Source organism: Eurosta solidaginis, chromosome 1 (assembly GCF_040869045.1).
Source record: "Eurosta solidaginis isolate ZX-2024a chromosome 1, ASM4086904v1, whole genome shotgun sequence".
Taxonomy (NCBI): Eukaryota; Metazoa; Arthropoda; class Insecta; order Diptera; family Tephritidae; genus Eurosta; species Eurosta solidaginis.
In genome coordinates, this window is record NC_090319.1 from 209,709,129 (window position 1) to 209,722,931 (window position 13,803).

The window sequence follows — 13,803 nt, forward strand, 5'->3', positions numbered from 1 at the left end:
TGGAGTTTGTTGGTTTTCCTGTTGTGTCGGACATTTCTGGTGTTATTGCGGGTATTTCCTCGCGATCCGAAATTTCGACCAGATCTTTGGTTATTTTGTCTGTTATTATTATTATTGTTGTTATTATTATAGGTATTGAAAGAACGTCTATAATTTCCTCTATAATTATTGTTTTGGTAACTCCTGCGGAAGTTACCTCGGAACAGATTTTGTTGACGAATATGTAATATTGAATTTGCAACTGTTAGTGAATTTTGATATGGCTTCGTTCATTGTTGTGAACGTTCCAGCTTGCATAGTTGTTTTTACCTTTTCGTTGGAGCTGGTTTTACACATAGCTTTCACAGCTGCTTGTGTAGCATACTTGGTTGCTAACTCTGGTGTTAGTCCGTCAGATATGTAAGCGCCTTCCAACGATTTTGTGAGCCTTTCAATTTCAGCAGTGTATTGGTTTGCTGTTTTACTACGTTGCTGGATGTTCAGGAGTTTTGCTGTCAAAACTTCAACTGATTCACCTTTAATTGATGTTTTTAATTTTTGTTTTATTGCTTCCATTGAGCTTTCGGTGCTTAATAGGTTTCTGGCTGTCCCTTTCAGCTTGGTTTTTATCATCGAAACTGTTATAGCTTCATGGGTATCCTTAATTTGTTCTAGGATATCCAAAGCATCTAAGAAGCTATTCAAGTTCTCAGCTTTACCATCGAATTCTGGCAGAACTGACGAAGCAGTCTTTAAAAATTCGACTATTTTTTGTGGCATTTTGTCGCTTTCTGTTTGTGAATTTTTATCAGTAATTTCAATTTTTAGTGCCTCCCCTAAATTGGGTTGAGTCTCTGGTAATAGGGCAGCAAAACCTATTTCTATTTCCTTTTCAAATGACGTTGGGACCAATGCCTCAACGTTATATTTACACAGTGAGGATACCAATTTATCCCTGACACTGGAAAATATTTGTTGTGCTTCTATCTGATGTTTAGCTGTTAAATTGCTATATACCCTTTGTAATATTTTTCCTATATTGTTTAACGACTGTAATATTGTCGTGAGGTGTTTCAACACAGTAAATATTAGTATGGTTGTATCTTTGTTGATACACTTATAACATGTTTCGGCCAAGATCTTCTCTTCCACAAGCTTATTCAGAATGGTTTCCCATTTCTCCATTGGGGTATATATTTGTCCCTTAGAATTAGACTTTGTCTAGGCCATCTGCTCAGCTCATGTATCTTTTCTTTAAGAATTTATTGTGAGCTGACCTCAATGGCCTGAATGGAATTAATTACGTTTGCATTGGGTTCTTCTACTTTGGATTCTTTCCTCGCATTTTAAAATAATAATTGCGAAAATTTTCTTATATTTGTTTATTTATTTATTCCTTAATATTAGTCGGTACGTCCCATATATTTAACTTCGAACCCCCACCTTTCTTCCGCTGTGGTTAGTCCGGGTATTAATACATTCTCTAAGGTGGGTTCCCTAGGCATGTCTATTAGTTTCCACCATTTTTTAAGTGAGACTAATGACTTTTCTGCTTCTTTTAATTTCTTTAATGATATTGTATTTTTCTCAAAATTCCTATTTTCCAATTCTAAATTGTCAACAATGCATTCTCCATTGAAAATGCTTACTTTATATGCCCTTGATTTTTCTTATTTCTGTCTTTAATCGAATTCTTTCCTCTATGTTTGTGGATAAGTTAATTTTTTGGTACAAAATTGCTATCGTTTTTCTGAGGTTGAATTTTTTATCTCCTCTCTTTTGATTTTGGGTGGTTTTGGAATCTTTGGTTCCTCTATTTTTTGTTGCTGATTTCTACGCCTGTATTCTTCTATTGTAATTGCCTTAGGGCCCTGTTTAATTGTTTCTAATATTTTTACTTCTACTGCTTTTTCTAATATTTTTCTAGTTTGTTTTCTTCTTCTAAATTAGTTTGCTTTAACGCAAGAATACTGCGTCAAACTCTTCGTGACTACTTATATTATTCATTTAAAAAAAATTAAAGGGGGAAAAAAATTCTTAAATTTATTGGCAAAAATCTACTTTTTGTCCGTAAATTGGCAGCCGTTAGGTTGCCAAATGCTTCTACTAAAAAGTATTAAAAATACTTAAATAAAAAGTAACTTAACTAATGCCAAATTTTTTCTTAGCTGGTCCTCGTTCTCCTTGTCTTATGCTACGATCTTGTTTTATTCCACTCCGTTTTTTGCGGTTTCTCAGTTGTCTGTGATGTCCTTAGCTCTACTCACAGTTTTCAATTCGTTTTGGCTTCCTTCTTGTTCTCATTGTTTGTAGTGATCCTGTTTTTATTCCACTTCGCTATGCGTCGGTGGTGGTCGTTTTGGTGGCGGTAGAGGTCTTGCAGTATCCGAGAAAAATATTTTTCCTTCTTTCCTTTGTGGTATTCAAGAATTTTTTAAGATTTGTCGTTTATTCTACTTCGCTATGCGTCGGTGGTCGTTTTAGTGGCGGTAGTGGTCTTGCAGTATCCAAAAAAAAATTTTTCCTTCTTTCCTTTGTGGTATTCAAGAATTTTTTAAGGTTTGTCCTGCACCCTTGTTGTCACTGTCGCTGGGATCCATCCCTTTGCATTGACTATACCATTTGCCGTTGCAAAGTTTATGGCTTGAACTCCTTTGCAGTAAGTACCCTGCTTAGTATACAAATGAAATCAGCCCTGCTAAATTAAGCAGGGCTGGCAGGATCGTTGGTAGAATGCCAATTTAGGCAGTAGGATGCCGATTTAGGCTGTAGGATGCCGAATTAGGCAGTATGGCAGGATCGCCATGTAATGTTTGGGAGAATGAAAATAAAGTAATTTAGGTTGCAGTGCCCATTTTGCGGCACCAGATAGAATTAATTTCTTTATTCAAAAGTTGTTTTCTTTTATACAACATTTCTATGAGCTAAAATACTTACTTACACTAATACTTACAAACTAAGTGCATAACACACATATACGTTCAGTTCAGATCCCTGGGAACTGCATTCTAAGCATAAATAAAATTAGCTGTGGAATCTGCATCGCAAGCACAAATGAATCATGTTAATAATTTGTCTACAGGTAAAGGCTTGTTGCGAGCAAGCTCCAAACAGTAGCATACCAAGATTCAGGTTACCAGATGTTGCACGGTGTACAAAATATATGTTTGTACAAATGAATGAATGTGTCAATTGAATCTCAGACCGTACCAAAGCGAGCCAAAATATATGCATGTACAAATGTATTAATATGTTTGTAAGAGTCAATGCATTTTAAGACATTCCTAAACGGGTTGAAATATATGTTTGTACAAATGAGTGAATAACTTAATGAGTGAATGCTACACACTCCCCAAAATGTTCGGCGAGTATCTTTATCGGCCGCGCTTGGAAAAATTGCCTTGTGTCGGGTTCATTATCGGTCTGCGGATCAAAATTAAATTCACTCAAAACAAGTTTCTGTGTACGGCATTTTTTTCTTCTTTGTGTAGACTAAATAAAATTCTTTTATATATAATATATATACATATAAAGCAAGAAGCAACTATCTAATAACATATATTCTCAGGTTTTCTTGCAAATTTGTCCAACTCATCACAGGAATCCCGGAGGCAGTTTGGTACACATCACATCACTAACATTCTTAATGTCATATCGAATGAGTACTCTGTTAATGTAGATAAGTTGGTAGTTCTACAATGCATTTTAATTCTCTTAGAGCTTTATCCGGAATATTGTATTCGTGCGGAAGGTGTTGTGTCAACTTTCTTGACCAATTTAGTAGATTCACAGAAACACGATATTGTAGAGCTCTCTGCTAAGTGCTATCATCTTTTATTAAATATATATATATTCCGAACAAGAAAGATGCAGTTGAAAAACCTTTGGAAAATTTATCAAGAAAAATTAACCGAAGATGTTCAAATACTTTTGCACAATCTCTTAGGACTGTTTCCTTCTGCGGTCATTGAAGCTGCTCAATGTGGACCTTTAAGTATTCCAATTTTACTTATCGGAGACGATCCAGTAAAAAGGTTAGCAAAAATTTTTATTCGCTTGAGAAACTTTGCTATATATCTGATAGTAACAATAAGGTAAAAGATATTGATGATTTCTCAAACATATAATAGCCAGTAATTGCGTTTGCTTCACTTATAGGGAACCACTGCCAGCTGAAAAACTTATCAACCCAAACAAAATTATGAGTTTTATTAAAAATTCTTTGGAGGCCTTAAGCAGAGCTTCGGAAAATAAGACAAGCAATCGTATTATATTGACTCTTTTGTTTCCTCAGCTTTATTATATTCTACTACAAGTTTTGGAGGCTTTAATCACAACGTAAGCATTAAAAGTTTGTGAAAGTTTTAACTAAATTGTATACTGTTTAGGATAGGAACAGATTTGAGGAGAAACTATAAAGAAGTATGGACTATTATGGCAAAAATGCTAAATTCAAGTTCGGGAGAAAGATCCATGGAGGAAAAACAATCATACATGTAAGTAATAATTAGTCGTGTTGTTTTTTGATGTTAAATTTTTTATACTTTGTGCTCATGCGCTCAAGACAAATTTGACCTGGTGTTGTCTGTGTAATTACTTTTTTTCCACAAGATCCCTTTTCTGTTTTTCACCTTGTACCTGATCATAACGTAACTCTGTCAGATGTTCTATATAGCGACAGCTTATTGTGAAAACTCCTTATACGAATGATAAGAGAAAAGGGAAGAACAGAGGATGCCGTTTTGTAGGGAATAGTATTAAATTATTAGTTGTTTTTTTTTTTACCATAAAAATCTTCTTTGCGAAAATTCATCTTCATTGCAGCTGCCGTTAGTACTAGGCATAAAACATGTAGGTCCCTTCCGTTTTTCCTTTTCAATACAAATTGAAAACCCAAGATTTTTAAATTTGTTTATCAAACGTCCTTAAATTCAAAATATGCACGAAATATGTTTTTAAGTAATTTACATATTCATATGTAAAAACTAGCCGATATAAAACTCAAACTCTGCATTTTAATAAGGTTCTTTGGATTTATTTAAAAAATACTTGTAACGATTGCAACAAGAATATTTCTTAGAACGAAAATTTCTGATGTATTGAATTGAAATATGAAACAAGTTTTTCTTTGAATACAAGAAATATCTTTTTCTAACAATTTCTGGTAGAAATCAACAATGGTTAAAAGTTAACATAATAATATAAATTCTCCCTCATTTAAACTAAGATACTCCTGTATCTTAATAACTTATATTTATCTATTTATGGACAAATACATATTTAATTTCAATTTAAAAATTCATAATTAATTACATAAACAAAAATTATATTTTTATTAAATTAATTCTCTATTTCTTTGTATGAGCAATGCCTTCAAATTTCAATTTTCTTTTAATATTTGAGGGGTGTGTATTTTTTAAATCATAAATTTATATTTTGGTTCTTGTCTTAAGTGATTTCCGTATAATTTTCTCTTTTCCTATTTTTGGTATTAATGTATTCTTCTTTTATAACTAACTTATTATTATATTTTTTAATTGTATTGCATGGTCCAGTTTCCACATTTATTGGTTTTTCTTTAATTACAGAATGAAAACTATTATTATAAAATTCAATCGCTTTACTAATTTAATCTTTAATACTAAGAGCTTTAGGTTAGGTTAGTTAGAGTGGCCGCCGGTGCGAGCACCAGTCACTTAGGCCCAAAAGGTCCCATTGTGATACCACGTGGATCTCTCCCCTACTCAAACCAACAGGTCGATTCAGCAAATGTCAGGAATTTCTTAAGTTCCAACTTAGCGGGATCACAAAGATCGTCAAAGAAGGGAGATCCCAGACGCCAAAGCGCAGGACAGTCGCACAGAAAATGCTTGATTGTTTCTATCTACTCTTCGTTTTTGCAGCTCCTGCAGTAATCATTATAAGGAGCACCCAGCCGTTGTGCATGCCTCCCGATTGCTATGTGGCCGGTTATAAGTCCAACCACCAGAGATATGTCCCCCCTTCTAAGAAGAAGGAGGCTTCTTGTACGTCTCGCGTCCCATTCAGGCCACACGAGCTTAGTGTGGTAGCAGGATACGAGATTGCTCCATCTCACACCCGCTTCCCTAAGGAAAATTCCTTTCAAAGTGAGCTTACAGGTAGCGATTGGCATGCTCAATCCCTTCAGGGACGACGAAGGCCGAACGGATGTGCCCCCTCTTGCAAGTTCGTCAGCCATCTCATTGCCCGGTATTTCCGAGTGTCCAGGCACCCATACCAGACTGAGGGAATTTTGCTCAGCGATCTCGTTAAGAGATTTGCGGCACTTCTCCACTCCCCTGGACTTACATGTGACCAATCTAAGCGCTTTTAGTGCATCCTGGCTGTCAGAGTAAATACAATTTTTATTATAGCCGTGAACAGCATTCCTCAGGTGGCCTCATCTATAGCAGCCACCTCCGCCTGGAAGACGCTGCAATGATCGGGTAGGCTAAAGGATATGTTACATCCTAGTTGAGGTGCAAAGACCCCGCTGCCCACCTTTTTATACAGTTTGGAGCCGTCAGTATAAATCTGCAGCCTATCGCGCAGGTCCGGCGGCTCCTTCGACCAATAATCCCTATCCGGGATAACAATCTCGTTCTTCATATCGAAAAATGCAGTCGGAGCGCAACAGTCCGACGAAGGCGAATCCAGATTCTTAAGGATGGCTGCATGGCCAACCACATTATCTCTCCAGCCGGATAACTTCCGCAGCCGTAGAGCAGAAAAGGCCGCACATTGCTTGGCCATTAAATCTATTGGCAACACATTAAAAATAGTTGTTGTTGTTGTTGATGTAGCAGTGCTTCGCCCACCTAATAGTTGCGACCGATCACAAATTGTCATCAATATCCTCTAACGGGAGTCCAAGGAATCTTGCTGTTTCAACAGGGGAGGACCATAGTGAAAGGGGTGTTAGAGGCGTTGGTTCCACATTACAATTAAAGAGATGGTTGGTGTCTGGTGTCATGTGGGGACACATTGCAAGCGGGCATACATTTTGTATGTCGTGGTTTATTCTGGATAGGTAAGAGTTTAACCTGTTACAGTATCCAGAACGAAGTTGAGCTAGAGTGGCTCGCGTTTCCCTGGGGAGTATGCATTCCTCTTCCGCAAGTTTTGCGTACTGTTCTTTGAGTACTGGATTCACCGGGCAATTCCTGGCATAAAGGTCCGACGCCTGTTTGTTGAGTTCACCAAGGACCTGCTTGTGTTCTTTTGCTTCATACGGCTGAGTTCTCAGGTGCCGTATTTCCTAAAAATGCTTACGGAGATGACTCCTTAAGCCCCTAGGCGGTGCTGGTTCATCAATCAGATGTCTGTTGGAATGCCCAGGTTTCTGGGTATTCAACAGGAACTGTTTGGTCAGCATCTCATTTCTCTCCCTGATGGGGAGTATTCTCGCCTCATTATGCAGATGGCGTTCTGGGGCATAAGAAGACAGTCCGTGGCGGTTCTGAGAGCAGTGTATTGGCAGGCCTGTAGATTCTTGGACCATATAGCGGACGCGTAGCATGCCATCGGCTGGCCAATTGCTTTGTTTGTATGAGCGTTTCTTTGTCTTTTCCCCAAGTACTGCCAGCAAGGGATTTGAGGATTTTATTACGGCTCTGGATTTTCGGTACAATTGCGGCTGCATGCTCACTAAAATGTAGATCCTGATCAAACGTCACACCCAAGATTTTGGGGTGTAGGACAGTCGGTAGCGTAGTGCCATCGACGTGGATGTTCAAAATGGTCGACATTTGGGATGTCCATGTTGTAAATAAGGTCGCGGAGGATTTAGTCGGTGATAATGCCAGGTTTCGCGAAGCGAAAAAACCCCCATTTAATTTTGTCATTAAAAAGAGTATCCAGCGCCTCCGCAGGGGTGGTGCGTAGAGCGCCCGCCACGCAGACTAGAGCACTTCTTTTTACCTTCTGGATTACTCGTAGGTTCGATTTTGTATCTAAGCTCGTCCACCAGGCCAAAGCGCCATATAGAAGGATTGGTCTAACCACAGCAGTGTAGAGCCACAGGGTAATATCCGGCGATAGTCCCCATCTTCGTGCAATAGCTTCGCTACAGCTGTACAGTGCCACCGTTGCTTTCCTCACACGCTCCTGAGCGTTTTCCCTCCAGGGTAGTTTCCTATCCAAAATTACTCTTAGGTATTTGGCAGAGTCCCTAAGTGTCAGGGTCGTACCCGCTAGCACCGGCAGCTGAAACACAGGAAACTTATATTTTCTATTGAACAGTCTCACCTTAGTTTGCATTAGATCGCATAGCGTCTGCGGAAACTTCCCACTAACTAACAGCGCGAGGTCATCTGCATATGCGATTACCTTGCTGCATCCGTCCTTGTGGGAACCCATAGAAGGGGGGAAAGTACTCCCCTGCGGCGTGCCTCTCCGTATGTGTTTGACCACCGTTGAACCAGCTAGGTCGGAATGAACCTTTCTTTGCAACATCAACTGCTGAACAAGTTTCACTAGCCCCGAATCGGCCCCAAGCCTGTTAGTGCATCAGGTAACGCAGAGGGCGTAACGTTGTTAAAAGCTCCCTCAATGTCGAGGAAAGCTATGAGTGTGAATTCTTTGAACGCTCGATCTGGGAGACAACTGCATGCAAGGCTGTCTCCGTGGACTTCCCTTTCATATACGCATGCTGGGATGTAGACAACTTTCCCTCCAAGGACTAGTGTCTTCAGCTGCAAGGATATCAGACATATCAGTCTGAAGTCCTTAGGGGTCGCGTGACCAGTCCTTCCAGCTTTTGGTATAAAGGTGACCTTGAATCGTTCCAACCCCGTGGAATATGGTTAAGAGCACAAACTCCTTTGAAGATGTTATACAACCACAAAGAGCTCAGCTCGATTGTTTGATGGAGTTGTACCGGGGCCAATCCATCCGGCCCTGGTGCTTTGAAGGGCTTGAACGACATTATAGCCCATTTAACTTTACCCATAGTAATGAACTTCCTCTCAAACGGTTCGCCAGTATGAGTTTTCCTCCAGTTCATTTCTTCATCACTAGCGCCCGGAAAGTGCGTAGGCTGCTCTCTGCCGAATCCGTCCATGTCCCACCAGATCCTTGCAGGCATCCAGGGACACTTTTTTGAGCTCCAGAGAGCACCTTTCTGAGCCTGGATCCCTCAGACACCGTCTCCATTTCGCTACAAAACTACCGCCAGGAGGTCCTCTTCGACGACCTTAGCAGTTTCTTATAATCCCCGAGCAACATTTTGTATGCATCCCATTTTTCAGCCTCCCTGGAGGTTTTAGCAAGATTGAGAGCTTTCCCAGAAGCCTTGCGTAGATTGTCTAGGTCGTTGTTCCACCATGGTGGTTTGGTTTTACCCCTAGATTTCTTCATAGGGCAGGCCTTATTAAGAGCCTCCCCGCAAGCCTTCGTATACAAGTGAACCATATTATCCAGCTCTGCAGAGTTCTGGGGAATATGAACACTAGATCCTGGGAGTCTCTTTTGAAGCTCCTCACAATAGATACGCCAATTGGCGTTTTTTAAGTTTATGTGCCAGCCAGTTCTGAGCGCCACCCCACCAAGGTCGAAGCGAACAAATCTATGATCCGAAAAGGAGTGGTCTTCAAGCACCATCCAGTTTTTTATGCAGGATTTCTCGCTGCTCGAGATCAGGGTGACGTCCAGAACCTCCTGTCTGCTCCTAGTAACAAACGTGTGTAGCGAACCCCTATTGCATATCTTAAAGTTATGAGACATAACAAAATCAATGACTGACTCACCCCTCTCGTTCGTGTCTCCGCTGCGCACGCTTCGTGGTCCGCATTAGCATCTCCCGCTAGTAAGAGTGGATCCTTTGCCTCCCGAGCTATCTTCCAGACTAGCTCCGTCGGAGCCGACTTCTCATGGGGGAAGTAGAAAGACGTCAGGGTAACATCCGTATCACCGGCTGTCAACATCAAAGTTGTAGCATCCTCGTCGCGAAAATTTATATTAGATCATACCAAGATGCAAGCTCTCGGTTTCCCGCGTGTGGCACCACTTACCAACGTCAATCCTGCTGCCTTCAGCCCGCATATCTTGTGCCCTACTACCCAAGGCTCCTGGATAAGGGCTATGTCAGCCACCCCACTGGAAAAGTGGAGCAGCAGATTAAGGGCTTAGACATCATTCTAATTTTCTCTGTAATTGAATTATGCAACCACTCTGTGTCTATCGTGACTTCCAAGTCCACAAAATAGTTTACTGATAGAAGACAAAAGTTATTAATTACGTAAGAGGCTACTGGCAAAGAACTTCGAGAGAGGCACATGAATTTGCATTTACTGAGGTTCAGCGGCATTGAATTTACGTTGCACCAAGTAACTAGGCAGCTTAAATCCGCTTGAAGCAAGGGGCGTTCTTCGCATAGGACCTAAAAAGTTTTACATCATCGGCATACATTAAGATTTTGGAATATTTTGTAGTGACTGCCCTGTGGGACGCCAGAGGGAACATCGATGACGTTTGAAAGAGTATTTTTAAAAATAACTTTTTGCGTTCGACCGCAGGGATACGACGAGATTCACTGGGTGAGACCAGGTTGGAAGCCAAGCCGATCCGGCTTGTAGATAAGTAAGGAGTGGGATACTTTGTCAAATGCTTTACTGAAATCAGTATAAATAACATCGGTGTGAAGATTTTCTCTAAATCCATTAGAAACATGAGTTGTGAGTTCAAAGAGATTAGTAATGGTAGATTTGCCTTTACAGAATCCATGTTGCGGTCAAAGTAGAAATGGAAAAAGTTAGCTGATTGGTGACTATAGCTTCAAACAACTTTGGAATGGCCGACAACTGTGCGATTCCTCGATAGTTTTCTACACAAGACCTACTGTCGCTTTGTTGAGGGGTATGAGAAAAGAGTCCTTCCAAGCAGAAGGAAAAACTCCACGTTTTGGGGACAGATTGAATAAATCAGTTAGGGGCTGATAAATGTTTTCAGCGCATTTTTTAAGAAAGCTGTGGTAATTAAATCAGGACCGTACTTTTAAGATTCAATCAAAGACTTTAAATATGAAAAAACTTCTGGATATATTGCTGGAATATTAATTGTGTTAAGTGTGAGTTAAGTTGATATTGATTTCAAAAATATTTAAGTTCAGCGGAATAGTTGGACTTGAAAAATTGTGCAAACAAATTAGCAAAATCTTGATCGTCGCTAGACAAATATTCCTGGTATTTTAAAGCCGACGGGAACCCTTTAATCCTACGTTTAGAGTTCACGAAATCATAGAAGGTTTTCGGATTGCAAGTTATTTTCCTTTTCATCTTGCAGATGTATGTATTATAGCACATATTTTTTGATTCAAAGTATTTATGACGCAAAATAGAGTACTGCAAGTAATCGGAGTAATTTGAAGATGTGCGATTTTCTGTTTTTTAAGGACCTCAGCTCTTTAGTGAACCATATTTGGACTGTTCGGTAGACATACGTTTTCGCTTAGGTACGTGTTTTTCCAAAATACCGTAAATGATAGTATAAAAGTCAGAAACATTTTTGTCAATATCTACACCGTATTTGGGCCAAGCCACTGTAGATAAAGTTTGATTAAGTTTGCTAAAATTAGCCTTCGCAAAGTCAAATCTGAAACTAGAGTCGTATTTAGAAACAGCGCTACTCAGAGAATTTGTTTCGAATTCTTATGCTATTTCCAGGTAAGGATGGTAACTGTCTTCAGGTACAGTTAGAGGTTCACCACGGCTAAGAGTACATTTTAATGTATCGTCAACAAATACCAAATCAAGGGTCCTCCCGAACATATTAGGAACTATATTTATCTGATTAAGGCAAAGTTCAGTAATTTCGGCTAAAAATTCGTTGTTGGACAGTTTTGAAGAAATAGGTACAACATCCTTGTCCAGATATGGTCCATAATATATGCGGGAGATTAAAGTCACCTATCATCATTGTTGTTGTTGTTGTCATCATCGATTCAACGGGCAACATTGAATTAACAATTGCCAGCAGGGAAATATGCTGCCCTATCACACAATCCATAGTAGCAAATCTTCGAATGTAAATGTCCCATGTGAATTCGAAAAAGCTGTTGCCATATGCAAATTTAAAATTTTGACGTTTCGAAATCAGATGTTTTGTAATAAATTTAAAATTTCAAAAAATAGAAGGGTAAATAAATTTAATTAAACTGAAATAAATATTGGAAAAACAAAGCTTTTAAGTGTTATGGATTCTTCGTTGATATTTTCTATAATGTTGGTGGGGGCGGAAGGTGAAAGAAGTAGATCGAATATGTAAATTCAACGAGAAATATTAAGGGACGCAAGCAATCTGCTCGATGTCGAGGACACAATGTAAGTATAGGAATAACTTCATCATTTCATAGGTTAACTTTATTTTATGAAACAGATTTACTAAAAATTACCGCTTGTATAAGGCGGCCTTTTTGTACGTCTTAAGTGTCCTAGATGCGAATGCACGCTCACAGAGGCCGTGCTCCATCTCTTCGCTCCATCGTTTGTCTTCCGTATTACGTTTTTTTGCGGAGGGTGGGTACTAGCATGTAGTGGGAAAGGACTTTGACATTCCCATGGCTCAATCCACATTTTGTGGCGTATTAAAAGACGTGTTATCCACTGTAAAGAACGTTAAAAATAATTGTGTGTCGAATGCTTGGATAGCAATTTCGGATTCTCTTTATTGACGAAATTGATTACTATTTATACAAAAGTTCTTAGCCTATACATATATAGCTACTTACATTAATATTTACATACTAGAGGTGCATGACTCAATAGTGAGGAATGCTTTGTCAGCAAATTATTATATTGAGCTACATATTGTCAATATGATTCCTGCTTGAGCAGTTTGGTATGACGCCTTAATACATTGGGCGACTTGGCGAATGCGAATGAACTCATGGTAGTTATCTGGGTCAATGAACGAATGTTTGTAATGTTAAGCGTGTTTGAAGTGAGGGGAATTCCACGCGATACTACACCACTCTTCAATGTGATCTATGGGTGAATCTTGATTTGAGCAACGAAGAAAAAAGACAAGCAAAGATGGACTTTTATCAAAAATATGGATTTCCTGGTGCGATTTTATGTGTAGACGGAACACACATTAAAATTGTTGCGCCAGCTAAAGACAAATTCCTGTATTTTAATCGTAAAAGGTACTATAGCATCAATGCTATGATTGTAAGTCTTGCAAAAACTGATATTTCAAATATCTTTCTAATTTTTTATTTATTGCAGATATGCGATAATAAAATGAGAATTAGTTACGTGAATGCGCAGTATCTTGGCAGCAACCACGATGCTCAAATTTGTAACGTAAGCAGCGCGCGAAATTTTTTTGAAAATAAATACCTAAACGGCGAACGAAACACTTGGCTTTTGGGTATGTGCATACACATATAGACCGTTTGAATCATTTTTTGTTAAAATTATTTTTATTTATTCCACAGGAGACGCTTGATACGCTCTAGAGCCATGGTTAATGACACCTTTTCGTTCACCTACAATAGGAAGCGCCGAAGGAAGCTACAATAAAATACATGCAAAAGCGAGAAATACTATAGAAAGGACCATAGATGTATTTAAGAACCGCTTTAGATGCCTTCTGGGTGCTCTTGAGCTTCATTATGAACCCATGAAGGTTTGCCAAATAGTGAACGTTACCGCAGCATTGCACAATATTTGTATCCATTATCGCGTGGTTGATGATTTTTCAGAAAATGTTGAAGAAAACCATTTTAATCAAACGTATGAAACTTCTCCTTCAACATATGCTGTTGCAGCTATTCGGATAAGGGAATATATATCTTCAACATTA

The 13,803-nt window shown here is 39.1% G+C and overlaps 1 protein-coding gene across 1 annotated transcript in view; it reads left to right on the forward strand.

Annotated features, from left to right (window-relative positions):
* LOC137239628 (uncharacterized) overlaps positions 1 to 13,803 on the forward strand; it is a 548,208-nt gene that overhangs the window by 111,730 nt on the left and 422,675 nt on the right. The window contains exons 3-5 of the mRNA XM_067765157.1: positions 3,548 to 4,073; positions 4,138 to 4,317; positions 4,368 to 4,475. Coding sequence (XP_067621258.1) covers positions 3,548 to 4,073; positions 4,138 to 4,317; positions 4,368 to 4,475 — 814 coding nt within the window. The remainder of the gene's footprint in view (positions 1 to 3,547; positions 4,074 to 4,137; positions 4,318 to 4,367; positions 4,476 to 13,803) is intronic.